At 40.3% G+C, this 25,179-nt stretch overlaps 2 protein-coding genes across 2 annotated transcripts in view; one reads left to right on the forward strand and one right to left on the reverse strand.

Annotated features, from left to right (window-relative positions):
* smarca1 (SWI/SNF related, matrix associated, actin dependent regulator of chromatin, subfamily a, member 1) overlaps window positions 1-24,017 on the reverse strand; it is a 30,021-nt gene extending 6,004 nt beyond the window's left edge. The window contains exons 1-22 of the mRNA XM_003223394.4: window positions 23,801-24,017; window positions 21,264-21,350; window positions 20,207-20,373; window positions 18,423-18,523; window positions 18,220-18,320; window positions 17,307-17,486; window positions 16,344-16,499; window positions 15,902-16,033; window positions 15,116-15,184; window positions 14,394-14,503; window positions 13,969-14,195; window positions 12,805-12,926; window positions 12,139-12,291; window positions 10,575-10,707; window positions 10,248-10,396; window positions 9,907-10,026; window positions 9,318-9,428; window positions 9,092-9,205; window positions 7,856-7,978; window positions 3,826-3,958; window positions 1,815-1,933; window positions 1,254-1,466 (exon numbers count right to left, since the gene is read on the reverse strand). Of these exons, the coding sequence (XP_003223442.1) occupies window positions 1,254-1,466; window positions 1,815-1,933; window positions 3,826-3,958; window positions 7,856-7,978; window positions 9,092-9,205; window positions 9,318-9,428; window positions 9,907-10,026; window positions 10,248-10,396; window positions 10,575-10,707; window positions 12,139-12,291; window positions 12,805-12,926; window positions 13,969-14,195; window positions 14,394-14,503; window positions 15,116-15,184; window positions 15,902-16,033; window positions 16,344-16,499; window positions 17,307-17,486; window positions 18,220-18,320; window positions 18,423-18,523; window positions 20,207-20,373; window positions 21,264-21,350; window positions 23,801-23,947 (2,967 nt within the window). The 5' untranslated portion in view covers window positions 23,948-24,017. The remainder of the gene's footprint in view (window positions 1-1,253; window positions 1,467-1,814; window positions 1,934-3,825; window positions 3,959-7,855; window positions 7,979-9,091; window positions 9,206-9,317; window positions 9,429-9,906; window positions 10,027-10,247; window positions 10,397-10,574; window positions 10,708-12,138; window positions 12,292-12,804; window positions 12,927-13,968; window positions 14,196-14,393; window positions 14,504-15,115; window positions 15,185-15,901; window positions 16,034-16,343; window positions 16,500-17,306; window positions 17,487-18,219; window positions 18,321-18,422; window positions 18,524-20,206; window positions 20,374-21,263; window positions 21,351-23,800) is intronic.
* Window positions 24,018-24,089: 72 nt separating this feature from the next.
* The window catches only part of LOC100553651 (synaptotagmin-like protein 2), a 39,215-nt gene continuing 38,125 nt past the window's right edge, over window positions 24,090-25,179 (forward strand). Inside the window, exon 1 of the mRNA XM_062964029.1 lies at window positions 24,090-24,225. The gene's annotated coding sequence lies outside the window, so the exon portion shown is untranslated. The remainder of the gene's footprint in view (window positions 24,226-25,179) is intronic.

Consider the following 25,179-nt stretch of genomic DNA (forward strand, 5'->3'; position numbering starts at 1 on the left):
GGACACTGAATACAGAACAACACACTGAAAACAGGCACATTCCAGACAGGACAAAACAGGGCCAATACAAAGATTCCCATAAGAAGAAAACGGCCAGGCTTTGAGGCTGCTATTCACTGCTATTCCACCTGCCCAACAAAGGATACCCATAATCCACAGCAACGCGTGGCCGGGCAAAGCTAGTATTTTATATAAATGCAAAGCCGGGAAACATGCAGGAAAATCAACCTACTTATCTAGAACCAGAGAGACATCTAGTGGTCACTAGCTAGGAGCCAGGATGTTTAAAATGAAACAGCAGAAAAACAAGGGCTTTTCCCCCTGAAAATCAATTCCTGAAAGATGCTATCTGATCTTAGAAGCTAAGCAGGGTCAGCTTGGATTAGTACATGGATGGGAAATCTGCAATAAACCCCAGATGTTATAGGTTGTATTTCAGAGAAGAAATTAGCAAATCTATTTTGAGTATTCCTTGCCTAAGAAAACGCTATGACTATAGGTCAACTGGGCAACCTGAAGGCACATACATAAGCCCTCCAAACATTGTTATTTTTTCCTTATTTTGGAGCGAGGTCTCCATTATATATCATTAAGCATGCCAATAATGCCAAATTAACATCCGACTATTTATTTTAATTCTCTATTAATCCCAATTTTAAGTCTCGCCCCTAAATGTTTGTTACATCGTAATTTTTCAGTTATGTGATCCCTAATTTGTTGCAATGTCTCACCATTGCTGGATGTTGTTGTTTAATGTGCTTTATTGGATTTGTGGTTGTTTTATTTCAGGTTGCACTTTATAGCATTGAATGTTTTCTGCTGTTTGCTGTGAGTTGCCCTGAGTCCCCATGGGGAGAAAGGGCAGGATATAAAGTTTATTTATTATTATTATTATTATTATTATTATTATTATTATTATTATTATTGGCCGATTTCAAAACAAGTCCCCATCTACATTGCCATATAATGCAGCTTGAAACTGCAATGAACCACATGACACCTTTATTTTTAATTGCTATGAACCATATTTTACAATTTCAAACTGCATTATATGGCAGTGTAGATGTGGCCTAAGTAGGTGTAGGAGAGCTATTTGTTTTGCTATAGCACAATGTATAAATAATTGATTTAAGCCATTCTATATGCCTTTCCGATCCAAAAGCATTTAAGACCCAAAAAAGAAAAGAGGCCTAGAAGGTTTAATACACACACAGACTTAAAGCATAATCCCATAGAAGGTCAGTGTTACTTACCATTGCAGTCCTCGACTTGATAAACCAGTCAAATCTAAATTGGGGTGCATTGCGGACACACTGCCTTAGCTCTTCGTAAACATTTTCTTTATCAAACCCCATTTTGTGCAACATGCATATCAAGAACCTGTCCTCCTCTTCTGTGTAGTTTTTGCCTTTGTTTGTTCCATACTGAATGCGGAGTTGATGAAAAGGGGCTTTATACCTCGCGATCTAAAGTTTAAAAAAGAAACTATTGAAGACTTTTGCTGATTCATGTCCAAGGATTATAATTCAGCTGCACATTTATGCAACTCTGGCGAAAGTGAGGTTAGCAGAAATACTTCCATCCTTTTGCCAAATCTTTATTTATTTATAATGAGCATTTCAATTCATATGGCTTTTATACCGCTAAACCACTTATCACTAAAAGAATAACTTTGCCCACCAATGAATTAGTGTAAGCTCTCTACTTAAAAACTGGAAGGGACTAAAAATACTTTTATCAGTGGGGAACACTACCAGATGCTGGGCTTCTAAGGGACAACATTAATCGGAAGAAATATTAATTTGAGGAATTACTTTGACATCCAGGGCTTTTTTGATGCTAATCCTCCGTTGTATTCTGGCTTCCCCTCGTTCAATCTGAGCCATGATCCTCTCAATATCCTGGAGTTCATTGCAACGTTCCCAAAATACAGCTGAAAAATTTCAGAAACACAAACATTCTCTAAATGCACCATATTAATAAATAACCCAATTACTATGTTTGAAATAAGTGATGTTTTTAAAAGGTCACCAGAACAAGTATTATATACATTACTTCCAGAACTTTTCTAACATTATCAGAATATACTCAGATTTTTAATAACAGTAACAATAAAAATAATAATTTTATTTCTTGCTCAAAGATTCCTAAAATATTTGACATAGAAAACAAATATATATCTAATGTTGTTTTGTGGAAATAGACAAAATGTGCTAAAATTGACATATGGTACAACCCCTGGATCTATGGAATCTGTTATGGTTGAGCCTTATGGCTCTGATACTGGGAGACGTGGTCGTAAGACTCCTCGAGAGTCAGACTCTCTTGAGGAGCGAGAGAGGAAACGGCTGCGGGACTTATTTGCAGAACCAACAGACGAAGATTCCTTTGAGGGTTTTACCGAGGGAATGGAGGAAGAGGTGGTTAGCTCAGAGGAGGATAACATGGAATGGACTCGTGTGAGGGAGGATTTGGGTGTCACCGGCAATGCTAGTGTGGGAGGCGACTGGCGGGTTGCAGGATCGGACCCGTGGACGAGTTGGAGGGATGGAACGGGATCCACAGCTGGGGATGCTGTGGGGCGTAGTCAAGGGTGTTTTAGCTCTGATGAGGATGATGATGATGAGGCACCTGGAATTAGGGTAACAGCTGACAGCGATGAGGAGTTGTAAACTGGCATAAAATGGGGTTTAGAATCCAGGGCTAATTGCGTTGGGCAAGGTAATCTGGACGAACGCTTGGGCTCTTGTTGGGAATTTCCTGAAGACGGGTGTGTTTCGTTTGCTGAATACGTAAGTTACCAAGGACACTGGGCATAGACGGCGGGAGGAACTGTGTGGGCTTTTGTTGTCCAACCTGTGTTTAATCTTATTAGCTTGGACCTCCGTCGTCTTCTTGACGGACATTAATTGCCTATTCTGGATTGACGCTGGACTGACTGACTGACTACGACCTCGGACTACCCCTTCTGTGGCTTTCGGTGGAATTGGTGAACCAAAGACATCTGTACCCGGCTTTCGACCTCGGACCGGACTGGGACCCTGCTGACCGTTGCTACCCTGATTGAAGTGCCTGGATCCGGATTCCGTTTGTTGCACGGAGGAGTAACAACCTTAGTTACTCATTTGCACCTTTCGAGTAGCAGAGAGGAATCTGCTGCCAGCTATTTATGTTTCTTTGAATCCTTGTTTATCAACTTTTGTTTGTTTAAATTGCCGGGCTGAAGTAAGCATTTTCTGTTTAACCCGGATTAAACTCCTGTTTAATCCGGTTTATCTTTTGAACCACTTTTAGTATCAGCGGAGTCTTTTTTGTGTATCTTTTACACTGAAGGCAAGTGTTTGCCTAGTCCTTTGTTTCATACGGGCACTTTTTAGTTCTGTAACTTTAATAAACTGTGTTGAACTTTATCTGGTGGCGTTCTGTCTCTGACAGAATCAGTATCTGCAGCTTCATTTACACAAGTCTAAAACAATTATGTTATCTCGGCATTTTCTAGGTCCTCCAGTGCAGCTCTATAGTATGCTTGAGTCAAAAGCTGGCCCTAGAGCCGAGTTGCATGATCTAGAAATGCTAAAAAACCTCTGGGCATTTTTTAAAATCTCCAATGCAATTTTATAGTATGCTTCCAATGGAAGTTGTTGAAGTCTTTAGGTTTCACTATTATCAACTGTTTCATATTTCTATGGTGGGTCAAGGAATGCATACCCCGCAGATAGAGAGGCCTTCTTCAATACAGAATAGAATTTAAAAGCTTTATTGGGCAAAAAGACCCTCCTCTTTCCAAAACCATTCTGAAAAGGCTCAAACTACAAATCATCAAACCTGAATACTCAATGACTTCTTCGGGCGACTTCCCTTCCACCTCACGGGCAATATTATCGATGTCGTCACGTCCATATTTTTCATTGGCTTTAATAAACTGGTTGAAGTCCCTCTTGTTCCAGTTTGTAAAACCCTGCGGAGCACAAAGTTGCCACAGAGGTGAAGCAGGAAACGTTTTGCAAAATCTTGAAACTTTAGAAGGATGCAGTCGGATTAGCTCATTAAGGTTCCTGTAACAATGTCACACAATAATTAAAGGGGCTAATGATCTTTCAGGACTTCCATAAGCATCTATTATGTGGGGTTTATTACTCAGTCATAAAAACCAGAGCGAGTTATTTTTTACACACCGCTCGCTGTGCATCAGGGAGAGAAAGGCTGTGCAGTCTTTTATTATTATTCACGCCCGTAAATAGCATTTCTCCAAAGAAGCAAAGTTCAATCCCAATTTTAATGGATTTCCGCTTATGTCACACTCGAAGAAGCACAAGTCACAAATAAAATTGCAAAAGGTTGAGGGCACATGTCCAGATGTCATCAGCAATCTCCCAGGCCTCCCAGACTCCATTTTGTATACTTACAAAGCAAATTGTGAATGAAATGAACACCTGGATGGGAAGCAAAGAGAGCCAAGGCACCCACTTCTCCTACAGGGTTTGACGCAGTTACAAGAAACGTGTATAAACTCTAGCTAAATATATCATATACAAGGGTGGGTTAAAAGTTCTGCCTCCTGTGTCATAAAAACATTATGAACAAACATATAACAGCAGAAGTTGCTGCAGAACATAGCCTGAACTATCTTCTATTCAAAACTACCATTCACCACAGTCACAATCACTTTGTACACATTTGCACCATCATTTAACCCAGGCATCAAAACCATTTGGGGAAAATTCAGGGTTTGCTTTATGACCCATGATTTTAAAGCTGTTTTAATGTCATTCAGATAATTGAATCTGTAACCACGTAGGTTGTCTTTCAGAGGTCCAAACAGATAAAAGTCAGAAGTGGCCAAATCAGGGCTGTAGGGTGGGTGAGGCACTACTGACCAGCCCATTTTTGCAATCGCCTGGATTAATAACTAGGGCGGCTTACAGGGAGCGTACCACCCCCCTGCTAAGCCAGCTCCACTGGCTGCCAATATGCTACCGAGCCCAATTCAAAGTGCTGGTTTTGACCTACAAAGCCCTAAACGGTTCTGGTCCAATTTACCTGTCCGAACGCATCTCCTCCTATGAGCCCACGAGAACCTTAAGATCATCCGGGGAGGCCCTGCTCTCGATCCCACCGGCCTCACAAGCACGGCTGGTGGGGACGAGAGACAGGGCCTTCTCGGTGGCGGCCCCTCGGCTGTGGAACTCCCTCCCCAGTGACATCCGGCAGGCTCCATCTCTTTTGGGGTTCAGGAAGAAGCTGAAGACCTGGCTATGCGCGCAAGCGTTTAATGAATGAACTCAGTTAGCATTGACATGGATCGGATTAAGGCTTTTGCACAAGGTCTGATGGATGATTGGTATATATATTTGGTGTTGCATTGTTTTAAATTTTATATATTGTATTTTATTATGTTATTTAATTATTTTAACTGTTTTATTCTTATTTTATTGTATTATGATGTACTGGTAGTGATCCTACCAGTTGTGTAAGCCGCCCTGAGTCCCCTCGGGGAGAAGGGCGGGGTAGAAATATTGGAAATAAATAAATAAATAAAAATTGTGAAAAATGATGTGTGTGGGCATGCATCATCAAAATGAAGCTTGATGGAACAAATGTCTTTTAGTAGTCTCTTCTTTCTTACTGCCTCCTTAAGTTTTTTAAGTGTGGTTACATAGTTAAATGTCATTTTTCACATGTATTGGCCTGAAATCATGTGATTTCAGATTCAATGAGTTGAATCAAATCTGAATACTTTATATACCCATGTAAAAGACTAGAATTTTTAGTCCAAAAGTCAGCCCCAAAAAACAGCTGACTTACTGACGAGTCAATATAAGTACAGGCAGTCCCCACGTTAAGAACAAGAGAGGTTTCTGGAGGTCTGTAAATTTGTATGGAAATCAGAATAGGTACATTTGCAAGTGTAACCACACACACACACACACACACACACACACACACACAAATATATTAACTTTGGATAGCATAAGGAAAGCACTGTGACGTTTCCTTTGCTGTCTGTGCCCATTATAAGATTTCACCACACTTTCTATCCCTGTGAGAATTGGATTTTGAAAAAAATTGGCTTGTTGCGGAAACAAGGATTGGTGAGAAAGCTTCAGTGGAGACCCATTTTCCCCATGATAATAATTCCTTCTGGAGTTAATTTGCCTTCCAAGGGGAAGATTTATTTCACTTCCTTTTGTCTCACCCTCATTCTTAACTAGGAGTAATTTGTAAGTCAGACGTTTTTAACTCATGGACTGCCTGTAGAGTTAGCTGCCGATATGGGCACAGAACCCTCATGGAAGTGGGAAAACCACAAATAGAAAACCTACTGTATTTCCATCCAATAGAACACCTCTTGAGGAATCTTTTGACCACAGAATTGGACTGGAGAAACTAGAGGTTCCTAGAGAGAACATTTCAATCAAATTCATGAATATTCAGATATGTAAAAGTGGCAGGCTGACTTAGAAATATAGACCATAGAGCTGGAAGAGACCTTGTAGGACATCCAGTCCAACCCCCTGCCAAGAAGCAGGAAAATTACATTCAACTTTAAGTCTCATGTCTGAGCAGAGCTGCAAAAGGCAAGAACAGTGGTTCTCAACCTGTTTGAATGCCTGGGTTGAGAAATGGTGATGGCTGCCAACATGGACCACATGGCCCTTTCTGCAGAGGACCTTCGCCGTAACTACAAGTCATATAAAAATTCATAATCTGACCGCCAAACCTGTCCCCAACTTATACATGAGGTTGACTTACACATGTACATATGGTATTAAATAATACTTTCAAATAATGAAACAGTAAGTGAACTTGCATTTATCTGACAAGATGAAAGGTCATAAAGAAATATGCAAAAGAATCCAGGTATTCTGATACACATTCTTCCAGATATTAAATACTATCATTAAAGGTTTTCAGAAACAGCCGTGCAAAAACTAAGAATGATTGGCTGACAATGTAATTTCAAGCAAAGTTTCACTTCAATCACCAGAGGCAATTCAAATTTTCAAAGGACAATCACGAAAATAACCATTTATAAGAGCACCATTCAAGCCTGTGAATACTTAACCGCAGGAATGTATTAAGGAGACTGTGACAAAACCTGATGCTTTCTGCTTTGTAATGCTAAAACAGCAAAGCGATCTAAAATGATTTGCAAATAGCCCTACTCTCTCTCTATTCACAGACACAATTAAATTGGTTTTTAAGGAGGTCTGGTTAAATGCTAAAGCAAATCTGGGCTTGGAGAGCAGCCGTGGATGATTAAAGTGGAAACACTGAATGTGAAGGGTCTGGAACCACCCACTGTTACTTATATAAGTATCCTAATCCAAACAATAACAATGATTTTCTAGAGAGAAAGAGAAAACAACTTGAGTCAGGTTGAGTATCCACTATCTGAAATCTTTAGGATTAGAATCATTCCATTTTTTCAGATTTTGGAATACTTGCGCATGCGTAGTGAGATATTTTAAAATAATTTTGTACATGAACCAAAGCTGGTGTACACAGAATCATCAGAAAACAAAAAAGCTGTCACAATCCATATGGACCATTTGGGATTTTGACATTTTTGGAATTCTGGATAAAGAATACTCACCACTGTGAACAAAAATGCTTTACTAGTCTTCTCAGGTTTTGTGCAAAAAATAAAATAATTTAGAGCAGGGACATTCCTTCTAAACCAGTATAAAAAAGCATTAATGTATATCCTCAGAACATGGCTTCTGCAGCATTCCTTGGGATATGGGCATGTTGACTGTGTGCTATACATCTTTTATCTTTCAAAATCTAGCTAAGTGCACCATGAACAGACCTGATTATTTCTTCTTGGGACGGGGAAGGGGGGGGCTTTTACCTGGGTGAGAAGTTTCTCCTTCTCTTCTGCCTCTTCTGCCGTCAGAGGTGCCGACTCGTCGATCTTCCGCTGCTCCTCTTTCTGCACCTGAGCTGCGTTGGGGAGTTCTGGATTCCTGGGGACCTGCAATCAGTGGAGGACTGAATGAATAAATAGTAAAAAGCAATGCCATTAAGGGGTTCCGTGTATAGCCCTCTCTCTCTCCCTTTACAGCCTTTCCCAGAAACAGGCACAGGATTGATGGATATCTCCTCTGCTGAGTATTTTGTTAGAGAAGGCAATATTTTTTCCTGGCTTCAGGACACTGATCAAGAAGTGTTTCTTTTACTGGTGTTTACCATTCTGGGAAAGTTCTCCAGGCAAGGTGAACATGGCGTATCATAATTCATCCATCCCTGGTTGTTCCTTCATGCCTTGTGGGCCCTTGTTCCACAGAAGTATAATGGTAACTGCAGCTAGTAAATAATCAAAGTGCCTCCAGAGGGTCTTGTTTAGGGCCGAAAAGTGCTCAAGGACACCATGAATAAGAGAGATGAGGGTGTAGCATACACACATACAAGTCAGGCACACTCGGCGACTCCTGTTTAGATGCAACAAAGCAAGCATTCAGTTTTATAGCACTGAATAAGCCTGTGCTGCAATCACCTGGCATGAAGATAATCTTTATAATGCTTTGGCTTTCTTTTATGTCATACCTAAACTCATCATTTGAAATCATCTTTAAAAACCACACTATATATGAAATAGTGGACATATTCTATACTGAAACGTCTTCTTTTTATTCTTGGGGTTATTTTGTATTGTTTTATGGCACTGAATGTTTGCCATCCTTTGCTGGAAACTGCTCAGAGTCCCCTTGGGGAGATAGAGTGGGTTACAAATAAAGATGATGATGATTATTATTATTATTATTATTTTAAAAATCCTCAATCGAGTGTTCAGAATTCTTCACATTTTTAATGGAAGGAGATTGAATGCTCCGCTTTAACTGCCATGGCACAATGCTAATGGAATCTTAGGAGTTGTAATTTAGTGGGGAACCAGCAATCTTTGGCAGAGATCTTGTAAAATGGCCGCGATTCTTGTAAAATTCTTGTGAGGCAGCCTCAGAAAGAAAAAAAATCAACCCCCACCACCTTCAACCAAGGTCAGAAAGATGAAGCTATCTAAAAACATGTTCTATTCTATGTGGTACAGAGATATCAATGATCTTTGAATGTGGAGATGGATACTTACCTTGTAGCCTATGGTCTTGCGATAATAAAGAATTTCTTTTTCCAGAAGTTCAAATAACCGTGGTGGAAAGAACTGGAAATCTTGAATATTTGGCTGTTTTGGAGGTCGTGGTGCCTTGGAAAGGAAACGTATCTATTAGTAACGCCACACTGGAATTTATGCGCTTTATATAAATAAGGTTACTCCATTGATGGAGGGAGCATTCACTATAAACACATTTATTCACCTTTGGGATTTTTGGTTCACTGACACGGAGGGCTTCTCTGAAATAGGCGTCCACAGCATAGTTGGCCTTACGCTCTCGTTTGGGAGGTTCGATCCATTCCATCATGCTCAGCTGGAGAATAAATTTATTTTTAAAACCACTGAAATGTAGCAAGTATCAGAGTTCAGTTATTAAGATGGTGCTGCTGAATTCTCAAAGGTTTTGGCTTAGTTTCAAAGTCCCTTTCAGCTTTGATGTTACCAAAACATGTTTGCTTTTCATGCCATCTTCATAGACAAATGAGTGAACTGTCCACTGTTAAACCTTGATTTATACTGAAGCTCTGAATGCTAAGAGGAATTAAAAGCTAATAAGGGAAGAAGGAAATATACAAAACATCTCAGAGACATACATTTGAACTCATAACATTATCTTTGGCTACCTCGGGAGGTAGCTAATTGAAATATTGTGCCAGGAAAGGCTTGAATGTAAAACATATTTGGCTCCAGTCACTCATTTGATAAGAGCAAAGATGTTTTAAAACCTCAAGCATTTTTTCTCGTTTGATACAGTTTACATCTTTATTTCATCAGTACAGTGAAAAACATACCTTCTGCTTCCCTCGATAATCTTCCCCTTCAAAATTGTACAAACTCGTTTCTGTCTCCATAGTGAAGTTTCGAAGAGAGCTCTCCCCCATTTTTTGTAGACGCTCATTCATTTCAGCTGTCTATAGCAGATAACACAAAAAAAGAGAAAGCCATTGCCTTAAGAAATGTTGCTTTTCCTAAATAAAACATACAAATGAAAAGAACTAAAGAGACCTAGCCACAAGTTTAAGACAAACAACAATGAAATAAATTGTGCTGAAGGAACAGAGAGCTGCCTCTAGACCGACCACCACCATTACAACTCTCACCAGGTCCAGGGAGTCGACTTTGGCCCTCTCACCTTTTTTTCCCCTCTTTCCAAAATAGTGGTAATATCTTCATCAGTCAGCTCACTGTCCTTGGAGGCAAATACATGTGTTGCTCCATGTCGGATCATCTGCAGCATTTCATCCTTTGCCAGTTTATTAGATTGCTGATCGATTAATCTCCCTGGTGCAGGAAACAAAGAAGCAAAGCTTCTAAATATTTTCAATGCTAATGCTACAAAGGACTCCCTTCTCATCAAAACAAGACCTCAGTAAACCTGTTGGATGTTAAGGGGAACCCCTGGGCCAAAGTCTACTTCTCCTTTAGTTCTTGAAACACCAAAGATGTACAGAAATATTACCTTGTTGTATAACTATTGAGTCCAATCTCAGTTTTATTTCGGCTCTCTCTACAATTCTCTCTTCTACAGTGTTGTCAGTGATGAGTCGGAAGACCCGTACCGGTTTCTTCTGACCAATACGATGTGCACGATCCTATTCACAAACAATTCAATATGTGAGAACCATGCGTGAGAGTCCGACAGAAGCAACATAAATGCATACATGTGTAAGGCAAGTATCAATATACTCCTGAACCCCACCAGGAGTATTAGAAGCACTTGAAAGCCATCCCATGAGAGAAGAGGTATAGATATCATTTTAGAAAGTTATTTTGTTGTTGCTGTTTTCACACTTTATTCTATTACACACATTATTCTCATTGCTGACTCTCTTTTAAGGAGTAGGCCTGCTTAGTACATGGGCTCATTTAACATTATTTCATTTATATGTGAAGAGCTTTGGGTGTCATAGAGACATGCAGGATGACTTGGCAATGCCTAGTGAGGTGTTCTCTCTAGGTCTCCGGCACCAATCTATGCTTGATGTCTGTGTTTTGCCAAGCTAGACAGGCCATTTGCCAGAGGGAACAAAGTTAGGATTGCATTTAAGGCCACTCTTCCAACATTCCTCCCCAATCCAATACCTCTTCCATCAATATTGAACTCATGGGAGGCTTTGCACAGGGAGTCAGGAATCATCTCCATTTATAGAGTTTTACAGATACATTTCAGTTTAATAGCAAGGAGAACAAACAAAGATAGCTCTGGAAGGGAGAATTCTGCCAGTATTCAAGTATGGAAGGCCTAGCCTCACAGCTTAAGCTCTACACTGGCAAATCTAATGTGAAGAACAAAAGTTTACAAGCAACAGCAGGTTTCCACCAGAAAGCAGCAGGGTAGAACAAATAACTGGCCTGCAATCATATGCCAGCAATACCAAGCAAGAATAATCACCATGCAAGTGGTTGGTGGCATTAGAAAATCACATACAATTAGGAAAGGGTAAGAAAAGAACCTCCCTTTAACTATGAGTCCATCCTAGTCATACATCACTGATACCCCTTGGGATAAACCCGCATGGCTTGGAATCATGTTCTCCCATTTAACTGACCAATCCATCAGACCTAAATAGAGAGCTTTCTCATCTTTAACAGAAAGCAGAAAGGCAAGACGTTTTCTCTCTGGTATCTTTGTACTACGCATGCAGCTATAGTATAAAATCTCACTTATGGGTTTGGCTTTATACAAGTGAGCCTAGAGCAGTGGTTCTCAACCTGGGGTCCCCAAATGTTTTTGGCCTACAACTCCCAGAAATCCCAGCCAGTTTACCAGCTGTCAAGATTTCTGGGAGTTGAAGGCAAAAAACCTCTGGGGACACCAGGTTGAGAACCACTGGCCTAGAGTTTGGCTGCTCAGTTCTCACCTGACTTGGATCATCCAAGTCAAGCCAAAGAAGGTTTCCAGCTCTGTTGTAGCTTATCTTATGTCTGCCTTAAAGGCAAAGCCCATCTCAGAAATGTTTAATGTGATGATTATGAAACAATAATAAAAAGCTTTGCCTGAGATGGACAAAAAGGCTGCTTACCATTGCCTGCAGATCGACCTGGGGGTTCCAGTCGGAATCGTACAAGATAACAACATCAGCAGTTGCTAGATTAATCCCCAAACCTCCAGCTCTTGTACTCAACATAAAAACAAACTTTCTGCTGTTGGGAGCATTAAAAGTGTCTATTGCTTCCTGAAAAGGAAAGAAAAACAAAAGATTTCATGACAATAATGCCTCCATGGAAGATGTAAAACTTCAAGTTACAGTATATTCATGGAAAGCTATCATGTTAGAGAGACTCTGAGTGATTTCTTGCACCCCACCAGGAGTATTAGAAGCACTTGAACGCCATCCCATGAGAGACATATCCTCCAGTAAGCACTGCTGTTTTTCACCCATATTCTTTGTAAATGCACCTTTCATCTATTTCCTTTTCAAGTGACTGTTCAAACTTAAATTAGAAGACTGAATGACATGAAAGAAACCCAAGAGACCATTCCATAATCTTGGATCAATCTCTGTTTATAAGGCATGTCACACATAAAAATCCTTACTTGGCAAGGTAGCGCCTTGGGAAGCATAAATGCCGGCGGAGAAATGACTGGTCACCGAATAAGAGTCACTGGGCAGAGATTGCCCAGGCTCCAACCTGCCTCCAGGACAGAGAGAAATGAAAAACCAAGTGACAAGATAAATCCTTCTCACCTCTCTCTCCTCATGTGGTGTTTGTCCATCCAGCCGGCAATACTCATAGCCCCGCCACATGCAATAGTCTTCCAGTATGTCCAGTAAGCGGGTCATCTGGCTAAAAACAAGGACTCTGGAACCTGAGGCACAAACAAATTATAGAAATGCATTTTATCATGCTGGCAAACTGCTTTGAGAATCTTGTTGATTAAAAAAAGAAATTATCTTCCATTTTCATGCAGGATTTCTGCAGCTCTTGCTTTCCTCTTTCTTCTTCCGTCTTCTGAAGAAGCTTTTTAATCCTATGTCCCTCTGACCTACCCATAAGGACCACAAGGACCTCACTGCCAGAGCATGTTCCTTGCTTGTTGCCTTTTAGACTTATTATTATTCTTGCTACTACTATTCACTAAATGTCTGGTTGGTTATTTGGAGACCACTGAAACTATGCAGTTTATTCACTGGAACAATATACATAATAGGCCACTACTGGAGTGAGGTCCACCACTTTCCTATCTGCCCTCAAGACAACAAGGCGTCAGTGTCCTCATGACAAGTATTGCATCCTTCTACACATGAACAAATAGAAGAAAATAAATGGGAATACTTGTTTGTCACAAACAGAAAAGAAGCTAAACTTGCTTCCTTCACTTGCTTATTCTAGTCTCCAAAGTATGAATCAGGTTCATCAACTGTTGTACTCATCCAATTGTACTCTGCTAATTCTGTATTACTCAGTAGGACGCACCTAAAAAAACACTATTAATCCATACTGGACTATTTCTAGCCTAGGCTCTATTTTCCTCAACTGGTTACAGTGAGGTAGGCAAAGTATGGACCTTCTCCAAAACCTTCAAATGAAAAAATAAAATAAAATAAAAACTCAGTAATGTTGGGGTGGTTTCTTTTTGCCCCAGAAATATTAAAATTTATCCAAACCACACCTACTTGATCCCCTGACCTTTTCCCAAACCTTCCCAAATCATAAACAATAAAACAAATATAATAAAATCAGACAAAATGAAAATTGGAAGTGACACCGTATCACTACAGGCAAGTCCGAGATTTGTTGGTAGAACGCATCAGGTGTCTACAGGGATGAAAAATAGTGCCCGCCTCTGTGCAATTGCCTGTGTCTGTGTTATAGTGTGACTTGTAACTTAAGCACTGTTCACAACTTACCCTGTTCTTTGAGTTTTGACAACAGTTTATCCAGAGCCACCATTTTACCACTGTTGGTCACAAGGTGTGTGTCAGTGGTGTACGGCGGGCCAGGTTCAGCACCATCAAACAGGTACGGATGGTTGCAACACTTCCGCAGCTGCATCAGGATGTTCAGCAACCGCATCTTGTCCATTTTTCCAGCTGAATTCAAGATGTCGATATCTTTCATCAGAATCTTAGTATACCTGAAATAATAGTCACTCAATCACTTTAAAACAAATGCGTCTTTAGATGCTCACTAAATGCTACACATATTAACATGTTAACATTAAATCTAAAATAAGTAGTGGGAACTTTGTCATCCACCAGGGATTGATTCCAGAACTCTCACAGACACCAACAACTACGTGTATTGTTTTGAAATGAAGGAAAAAGAGTCTTACCATTCTCTCTGCATCTTGCTGAGCCCCAGATAAATCTTCACTTCTTTCTTAGGAGGCAGACTCTTTTCCACTTCAGCTTTTATCCGCCGTAACAGAAATGGCTTTAAAACCTGACATAAAAATAAGCAACAAAGAGCCCCAAGTCTATCACACCATCCTGAGCACATTCCACCTTATCTGATTCTAGATGCTGTTTATTCATGCTGAAAAGGCCCTTTCCCCATTTAATCACAGTATTTTGCAGAGGAGCTCATCCTGCAATTATATACCAGCATACCATGCAAGAATAATCATCATGCAAGTGGCTGGTGGCATTAGGAGATCACATACAGAAAGGGGGAAAAAAAAGATGAGTAGAACTTGTTTAGTTCCTGGAAGGAAGAGAGTGTGTGTGTGCCTTCAAGTCGTCTATCAATTTATAGCCAGCCCACTGTATTCCATAGACTTTTCTTAAGCAAGAAATACTCAGAGATAGTATTGCCAGTTCCTTCTCTAGAATTCAGTCTCCTGCTCCTGAGATTCATCGGTGTTCTTCCATCCAAGGACCAACCAGGAATTAACTTGCTTAGTTTCTTCCACAATCAGTCAAAATCTGGTGCCCTTATGGTATTTAGGTCACCAAGGATCAGAGTTTTCAAAGTCGACAGCACTAGGTTTTGAAGATATTTCATCCAGAGACAGAAAGTTTACAGTACTTGAGCAAGAAGCATCATCATACTTACCGCGTGAAGCCTCTCTACGAGTTTTTGGTCACCAAGACAATTTTTAGTGTCAAACCATGAGTCAAAATCCTAAAGATGTTTTTTTAAAAAAGAGAAGTGTTAATGTACTGAATCTATTTATATAAGGCAGCAGCATTTAAATCTGATTGACATGTAAGAAGAAATATGCAGCTTGCATTCTAAACAGAATGGGAATTTCTCTCCTTTTACACCACACAGTAAAATCTACCCTGTGCTCTGGCATCATTTCGTTTCTGGCAGAGATGCCAACCTCTGGACAGCAATGGAAGAGTTTGGAAACACACACACGATGTGATAATGTCAGGAGAAAATATATACTTTTTGTTCTGTAACAGGAAGAAGGACCAAATTCAACATATGGATTCAGTGGCTCTGCCATGTCTCACTATTTATGTAACGCAACATGGCTGTACCTGTTGTTCAAGGAAGATAGGAACATATTCATTCTGCCCTAAAAATGCATGTGCAGAGTACGTGGTTGAAATAAAATGGAAACAATGCAATGAAGACAATGATTATTATAAACCAACTAGGTTTAGGCTCTATCTAAGAAATGCAAGCCATAGCAAGACTGCTTTCAATGTCTTGACTGACATAATAGGTTCATTGCTGCAGTAACCATTCCAATATCAGTTTGTTAGCTTTTATACTGCAGGCTATTATGATAAAATATAAAACACTACTCCTCACTATTTTGACAGAAACTAGATTACTGTTAAAGGGATGCTAGAGAACAGCACCATTTTACTGTCAGCCCAATCTCACCTCTGCAGAATTGAAGACATCTGGTAAAAGAAAATTGAGCAATGCCCAAAGCTCATGGAGGTTGTTCTGTAAAGGCGTTCCTGTCAACAGCAACCGATTGGTCGTCTTGAACTCGCGTACAATCTCAGAGAGCTACAAAAAATGAAAAAGCAGATTTATTCTTCCCTCAACAGACATGTGTACAAATTGGAATACCAATTATTTCAATATTAGTTCTAGGTTAGCATAACTTCCTAATATGCTATTGTTTTGTAATAAGAATCAATAATTGTTGCTTTAATTCCTACTCTAAAACATCCCTTCCTTCCATTCTAATATGTTCTCATTTTGCCAATATAAATCAGAATGCCTTCATTCCCCACAAAACTGATTTTCCCCCTCCCAGACACCTCTATTCTAGTATTATGGCTTCAGGGCTTACAGAAATTAAATTGATGCATACCTTAGATTTTTCATTCTTTATACGGTGAGCTTCGTCAATCACCAAGTATCTCCAGTTAAATTTTTTGAAAACAGACTTCTCTTTAATGACCATTTCGTAGGAGGTTACACACACATCCCATTCTCCAGGCATCATAACATCACGGATGAAAGCAGCCTAATTAAAAAAAATGAACATGAGAAATACTTCTCAATAAGATAAAGCAAATGGATAATTAGCTTGGAAAAGACTGTGTGATAACATGATTGTTGTTTTGAAAAATCTGAAAGGATGTCATACAGAATTTGAAACAAGCTTGTTTACTGCTGCTTCAGAGAGTAGCAATGGATTCAAATTTCTTATAAGGCAATTCTACCTAAATATCAGGAATAGCTTCTTTACCATAACAACTGTTTGATGATGGGAAAGACAGCCTCAAAGAGTAGTGGACTCTCCTTCAAAGATTTTTAAACGAATGGGCATCTTTTAGGACCACTTTAATGCATGGCAAGGGTCAGACTACATGGACTCTGTGGTCCCTTTTTATGCTATGATTCCCTAATAATAATAAAGAGTTGTCTGATTCATTTGGAGACTGTTGCTATAAGCATTTATCTATATCTAGGAAAGAACTTTCAAATTTAAAAAACAGAAGAAAATGAAGCATCTCAGGGTTGATATTAGGGCTGTCAACCTAGTAGTAAAATCTTCGCCAATAAAAAATGCTATTGCTGCCTGGGAAAGAGAGCCAGAGAGAAGTACATCTTGAGCTCAGGTGTGGCCTGATTTGACACATGCAAACATCAGCTTAAAAGTTGTACTCTTTTCCTATTGGAATCACAATTTTCTCTGTGCCAAATGAATGCAAATTTCATTGACAGCTTAATCAATTGGTCCTATTGTACTCTGCAAAGTGCTATTCAATAAATAATAGTTACAAGGGGAATGTTCCTGGGGCCTCACATACGCTGCCGACTCACTTACTCTGGCATCCTTGTCCCCAATGAGACATACGGCACGTAACGATGGGACCCAGCGTTTGAACTCGTTCATCCAGTTGTGCAGCGTTGATTTCGGAACCAGAACCATGTGCGGCCCAGGGATATTTCGGTAATGCTTCAGGTAGCCCAGCAGTGCAATCGTCTGCAGTGTCTTTCCAAGACCCTAACCAAAATAACAACAGCAATAATTACAACTCTAATAATGAAGTGATATGTCACTTTTACCCGCGCCAGACTAATTTTCATTTACAACGAGCACGGGGAAGTATGGAAACCAGCTATAATTTCAGTATATTGCCATACGCAAATTACAACTCTGGTTAGAGTTTATTTTGAGACAATAAAGACACAGCTTCTCATAAGCATGCAGTACACAAGAAATATTTCAGATAATGAAGTTTTTAATTACATTTTGCTTTGAGCCATGTTGCCACTGAATATGTGAGCCTCAGACTATATTACTGCTATGCATTATTCATTTCTTTTTGAATTGCACAAAACTTTTTGTTCCTTGCGAGTATGAGATACATTATGCTGCAGTCCCATTATAATAGATAATGCCTGGAGGGGAAAAATATTTTTGTGGGGTATTTTTTTTGGAGATGCAGACATCATAATATTAAATAACATTATTTCAAGGGCTCCTCCACAGTAAAAGAGTTGAGAAAAGCGGCCTTAAATTCCCAAGGGCTTTAAAAGTAGTTGGGGATGTAATAATAAGATTATTATCAATAGAAGTCCCAATAAGAAGCCACTGACTTCTGTGAGCTGTACTCTGATATAGGATTAATAGTTCCCAGTCTGTACATAACTCAGTTTGATGCTTTCTAATGGCACCTATGAGAGCAATCTTTTCTTCCCTTCCAAAAAATGCATTCCAAAAGTGAGGAGCTTACCATTTCATCTGCCAAAATCCCATTCACACCGTTTTCATATAATGAGATCATCCAATTCAAGCCCCTGACCTGATAATCACGTAATGTTCCTCCTTTAACATCTGGAAAACATCCATTGCTGTCTCATTACTTGTACCTTTAGTGACACATACATTCTTAAGGCAAGTAAGTAAATGCGACAAGGCTTCGATGAATATACTCACAAGAAGGAGACTCCTCAAATCTAACACACACATTTGCGGTTTTCCGGCTCTCGGAAAGGAGCTCCTCATCCTCCTCTTGCTCTGTGCGCCTATGGCGGTAACTGCAAAATTCATGAAGAAATTAAAGTACGACACACGTATTGAAGTATTTTCGGCAAGGAATGTCCAATATACTGTATCTGTAATTGGAAGACCTGCTACAGGAAGAGGAACTTTAGAAGCATACTCCAAAAAAAAAATACTCCAACAAGGATAATTTTTACTAAATTGATAAGCACATGCAATAGTAAATGTACACCATATGGAAAACTCTTGCATATATAAAGAACATAAAAGGGAACATAAAAGATTATCTTGAATATTTTTTCTTGACATGTTACTTGTCATGTTATTTAAAAAATAATAAAATAAAGGGTTGTTTAATTACATAAGCCTCTTTTTAACATTGTATGCTGCATGTTGTTTTTTTTACTGATGCTGATGTTTTTATTGGGATAATTGTGTTATTGCTCTGTTATTGTTATTTGATTGTTGTATCGGGCAAGGCCCCATGTAAGCCGCCCCGAGTCCTTTCAGGGAGATGGGGCAGGGTATAAAAATAAAGTTATTATTATTATTATTATTATTATTATTATTATTATTATTATTTTGGAATTAGCTATAGCCTAGAAACAGGTTTACCCTTCAATCAGAAATTAAGTGAGGCCTAAATCTGCAGGATCAATATTCTCACCTTAAGTCATCATCTGAGAATAAGATTTCTCCACATCCCAATTTCATACACGTATTATTACGCTATAAGAAAGACAAGTAGTTAAAATTGCTGGAAGAAACATTAACAACCTTAGGTATGCAGATGATACCACTCTGATGGCCGAAAGTGAGGAAGAGCTGAGGAATCTTATCACCAAAGTGAAAGAAGAAAATGCAAAAGCTGGGTTACAGTTAAACATCAAGAAAACCAAGATCATGGCAAATACACCTATTGATAACTGGCAAATGGAGAAAACATGGAGGCAGTGACAGACTTTATATTTCTAGGCGCAAAGATCACTGCAGATGGAAATCAGAAGACGTTTACTTCTTGGGAGGAAAGCAATGGCCAACCTCGATAACATAGTGAAGAGCAGAGACATCACACTTGCAACGAAGGTCCGCATAGTGAAAGCAATGGTATTCTCCATAGTAACCAATGGATGCGAGAGCTGGACCATAAGGAAGGCTGAGCTTAGGAAGATAGATGCCTTCGAACTTTGGTGCTGGAGGAAAATCCTGAGAGTGCCTTGGGCCGCAAGAAGATCCAACCAGTCCATCATCCAGGAAATAATGCCCAGCTGCTCACTGGAGGGAAGTATTTTGGCCACATCATGAGAAGACAGGAAAGCTTGGAAAATATCACGATGATGGGGAAAATGGAAGGAAAAAGGAAGAGAGGCCGACCAAGGGCAAGATGGATGGATGGTATCCTTGAAGTGACTGGCATGAACTTGAAGGAACTGGGGGCGGTGACAGCCAACAGGGAGCTCTGGCATGGACTGGTCCATGAGGTCACAAAGAGTCAGAAACGACTGTGTGAATGAAAAGAAGAAACATTACAAACTAACAATGAACTATGTATCCATGAATTTGTAAAGCATTTGTAGACATAATTGATACATGCAGATCTGTGTGTTTCCCCTATATCTTGCACCTAGACCAAATGTAACAAAATAAAAAGTAGTTATTTAACTCCAACCAAAACATTAAACAAAATGTCAAAACAAACATGTAAAAACAAAACATACTCTCCAGCAGAAAGCAAACTCTGCTTTTCATCCTTCTTTACTCTGGGCCGGCCAAGTTTCACTTTCAGAGGGGAAGTTGGCGATTTCTGAGCTGCAGGTTGGATAAAATGTGCAAAGAGTTCTGTCTGCTTCAGCAGGAATTCAAACCTTTTTGCTCGGTCTGTTTTCTAAATTCAAGATGAGAAAAAGAAAAGATGATATAGACGTGTGACCTTAATTATGTAAATATAGATAGTAATACACATATAGACCTTAATTATATAAACTCTTCCAAATCTAGAATACAATCAAGCATGAGTCTGATCTGTTCACTTAAAGCACTGCATACAGGTTAACAAGGATTCTTATTATTATTTGTATCCCATTTTATCTCCAAAGTAGCCATGGGTACCAGTAAAAACAGTGCCATATATAATTTAAAACCTAGAAAACATGCTACTATTAAAGTAGAATTAAACATTGAAATGATTAAAAATAAAGTTAAAATCATTTGAAGCTATTAAAAACCTATTCACATAGCTAAAACTCATAAAGCTGCCCAAACTGTACTACACAATGCGCTTGCTTCTAAGTCTGAAATTCTATTAACACCCACTTGGGAATAAGCTTCAATAAATATATTCTAAGTAAGCAAGCAGACAATCAGATTACATATACAAGCTTACTATATAACTGATCAGTATGTATGATATGTACAGATTTTAAGTATTCCAAACATATTTGTAAGTGACTGTACCTTCAAGTCCCTGTGAATTTCAAAGACGTAAATAATCAGAGATAGTTCGGCCAAGTCCTTACTCTAATAGTCACTAGTAAATTCCCATCCAAGTAATAACCAGGGCTGACCCTGCTTATACACCCTTTAGAAATGTAAGGGTATACATATACATACACTGATAACTGATGACACCTATCTTTACTGAGCAGGATAACATCTTAATAATTTAACAACAGTGATAAATTGTTTCACAGTAATATTTGATTGTTTTTAAATAAAAATTAAGTTAAATAATGGGCACCGTTATCACCACATAAACTGCTAAAGCACAAAACTGACCATCTTCTCTTCATATTCTGGATCAACTTCCTTTTCGGATTTAGATGCTTTTGGGGGCGGTTTGAGTACAAATGGTGGGTCATTTTTCTGAAAATAAAATTTGAAAATTCTGCAATTAGGGTAAGAAGTCAGAAAGACAAACAAAAGAGGGCATCACAGCCTTGAAAATGCTAGAGGAGAGGGTTCTGTCAATAATTTCAAAATCAAAGTAGTTTTCATAACTTCAAATGGCTCCTAAATATTCCCTACGCCTGTATCAAGGAATTTAGCAGATTACTTGGACTACAATTCCTATTCAGAACAAGATAGACCGAACACCAAATACTGAAACAGCAGCATGAAAACAGAATTAAAAACTATTTGTGTACACTGAACCATCAGAAGGAAAGCAAAGGAATCCCTGTATCAGCCACCCATGGGAACAATCGTGGAATATTTCAGATTTTGGAATACAAGATAAGGAGGCTCAACCTGTAGAATCTCAATTGCTCAAGCAACTTCACCAAATTACTGATCCCAGGATTCCATAGTACTGAGCCATAACAGTTAAAGTCATGTCAAACAAGACCGTTTCTGATGACCAGGTGAAAGCTCAATTAGTGCCAAATCCACAAACTCCATTGCCAGGATATGTATCTCCTGTGCATAAGAAGAGGTATCTAAGTTTTCAACCCAAATGGTTCAGCAGATTTCCCTGGTTAGTCTACTCATTTTAAGTACAAGGTGCACTCTGTAAGTATGGTGTGGTGTTCAGAGAAGAGGTTGGGGGACAAAGGTCCTCATCAGAAGCTTGGTGCATGGGTTGCTAAATCATGTGGGCAATGGAAAGATGCAATAGAAGTCTTCAACAGACACCAAAAAAGCAGAGTACCATCAGAACAACTTGTGCTTGGCTGAAAACCTCTTGCTAATTCAGTGGAAAACGTCTTGATGTAACCTGTCATCATGATAAAAGTAACAAGAAGAAAGCAGAAGAAAACAGAAAGAAATGTCTGCTAATTGTGGAAACTATTATCCTTTGTGGCTGACGAGAACTGGCTTAAAGAGGGAGCAATGATTCAGGACCTATTCCTGTGAAGAACTCTCTGAAAAGTCACCGGGGGAGGGGGGGAGTTTCAATCCCTCCTGATTTTTTTTCTGGCTATGGGCCTGGTCCCGAGTGATATGGTAGACTTTATGCAGCATTTTTCTATGTTGCACCGGTTCATAGACTGCCATAACGTCCACAAAAACTGTTCCCATAATGCAACCTTCGCATAGCCTTCCTTGATATACTCAATATTTGAATGAAGTAGTGTTGCTCTCGCTCTCTCTGCTGGAGCTCAGAAAGGTTCAAGGCAGCACCCCGCTGATTGAGCATGCGCAGAGTGCACAGCATGCCTGCCAGGCAAGGGGCACTGCCACACTGAAGAATCAGGGACACTTGCTCAGTGCCATGGCCTTTGTCCTGTGGGGTCCTGCAGAGCTCAGTATTGTCCCCCATGTTGTTTGACATCTACAACATGGAGCCACTGGGAGAGACCATGTGAAGTTTTGGAGTTCTATGTCATCTGTACACAGATAACACCCAGTTCTAACACTCTTTTCCACCCAATGCTAAGGAGGCTGTCCAGGTCCTGAACTGGTGCCTGGCAGCTGGTGCCTGTGACGATCTGGATGAGGGCTACAGACCCACTAAGAAAATCCAAAAATTGCTATGTTCAGCAAAGGACAAGAGGGATCCTCTCACTTCTGCAGGAGTGTACCATATACTATGGAGCTGTGAACAAGTCTACATAGCGGCCACCAAACATAGCAGCATTGTCCAGATATGAATCAAGGAACATGACAGGCACTGCTGACTGACTCTAGCAGAGAGGTCAGCCATAGAAGAGAACTTGATGAACCAACCTGGACACAACATATTATTGGAGAACACAAAAATGCTGGACCACTCTAACAATCACCATGTCATCGACAGAGAAGCCACTGAAATTCACAAGAATGTGGATAATTTCAACAGAAAAGAGAAAACCATGAAAATGAACACAATCTGACTAAAAATATTTTTAAAACTCTAAAATCAGGACAGTAAATAAAGAACAATATTCAGAAAACAGGGAAATTCCAGACAATAAACAATCAGGGCCAGTTAACACCTCCCAACCAAAGATTCTCCCCCAGGCAGGAAGCAACCGGGCTTTGAAGCTGCAAGGTGGCCAATTACAACATTCACACTGCCTCCAGCAGGCAAGAGTTCTTTCTCTCACTCTGGACATTCCGTAGATATATAAACCCCATTTGCCTCGTTTCCAATATACCTCACAACCTCTAAGGGTGCCTGACATAGATATGGGCGAAACGTCAGGAGAGAATGCTTCTGGAACATAGCCATACAGCCTGGAAAACTCACAGCAACCCAAATCATAAGTAAATAAATAAAATAATGACTGAAGCCGGGCACTGGGAGGGCGAGAGGCTCCTCGGGGCTGTAGCTGGACGAGGCCTTCCCGGCCTTCCTCCTCCTCGCCCGCTGGCTCTCTTCTCCCGGGACTTACCTCGTCCGGGCCAGGCTCCGGCGGCGGGGCGCAGGCGGCCGAGGTGGAGGGCTCCTCCTCGCCCTCCTTGGGGACGGCGGAGGAGGCAGGGAGGGCGGCCTCGGCCTCGGCCTCAGCGGCAGCGGTGACACTGACAGCCGCCTCCATTTTGTTTCTGGAAAGGAGGGAGCCGGGCGAAGGTCCCCCTGGAAACCCGCCCCCCTCTCTTTGGTTCCCCTCTGTTTTCCCTCCCCGCCCCCTTTTTCCCGCTACGTCCAGAAGATATCGCGAGAACACATTCCCGAGAATGCCTTCACTAGGCGCGCTGCCTGAAAGAACGCTCCCTCATTGGTGCTTCGATGGAAGGAAGGAAGGAAAAGGCGGGAGAACATATGGCCTGAAGCCCCGCCTCCTTTAAGGGGCGTGCCCTGGTTATGGTTGCCAAGGTGACAGCTGGAGCGGCTTATTTAATTAATTTAATTACTAGCTTGGGGGTTATTAGAAGAAGGCACTGTTTGTTTTGGGATGTTAGGTAATACAGTAGAGTCTCACTTATCCAAGCTTCAGGATAATCCAAGCCATTTTTGTAGTCAATGTTTTCAATACATCGTGATATTTTGGTGCTAAATTCGTAAATACAGTAATTACAACATAACATTACTGCATATTGAACTACTTTTTCTGTCAAATGTGTTGTATAACATGATGTTTTGGTGCTTAATTTGTAAAATCATAACCTAATTTGATGTTTAATAGGCTTTTCCTTAATCTCTCCTTATTATCCAAGATATTCGCTTATCCAAGCTTCTGACAACCCGTTTAGCTTGGATAAGTGAGACTCTACTGTATAACTTAATTTTGGTTCAGATCCATCATTGGCTGGGTTCAGTGTTGTCTGGATAAGGGTGAACTACAGCTCCCAAATTCCCAGGGCAATCACCCCCCAAACCCTACCAGTATTCGCAGTTGACCATGTTTGGTCTGTGTGCCAAGTTTAGTCCAGAACCATTGCCAGCTGGGATTAGGGCTCTCTAGATAAAGGTGAACTACAACTCCCCAATGCAAGGTCAATCACTTCCAAAGCAGGCCTGTATGCTCCGTTAGCCATGTTGGATCTGTGTGCCAAGTTTGATCCAGAACAGACGTTGGCTTGGTTCAGAGCTCTCTGGATAAAGGTGAACTACAACTCCCAGATTCCCAGGTCAATCACCCCCCCCCCCCCCTAAACCTTGCCAGTATTCACAGTTGGCCATGCTGGGTCTGTGTGCCAAGTTTGGTCCAGATCTGATGTCAGCTGGGTTCAGTGCTGTCTGGATACAGATGAACTATAGCTCCCAAAATCGAGATCCATTCCCACTAACCCCTGCAGTATGGTCAGTTGGTCATGGGGCTTCTCTGTA

The sequence above is a fragment of the Anolis carolinensis genome, unplaced genomic scaffold (assembly GCF_035594765.1).
Source record: "Anolis carolinensis isolate JA03-04 unplaced genomic scaffold, rAnoCar3.1.pri scaffold_12, whole genome shotgun sequence".
Lineage (NCBI taxonomy): Eukaryota > Metazoa > Chordata > Lepidosauria > Squamata > Dactyloidae > Anolis > Anolis carolinensis.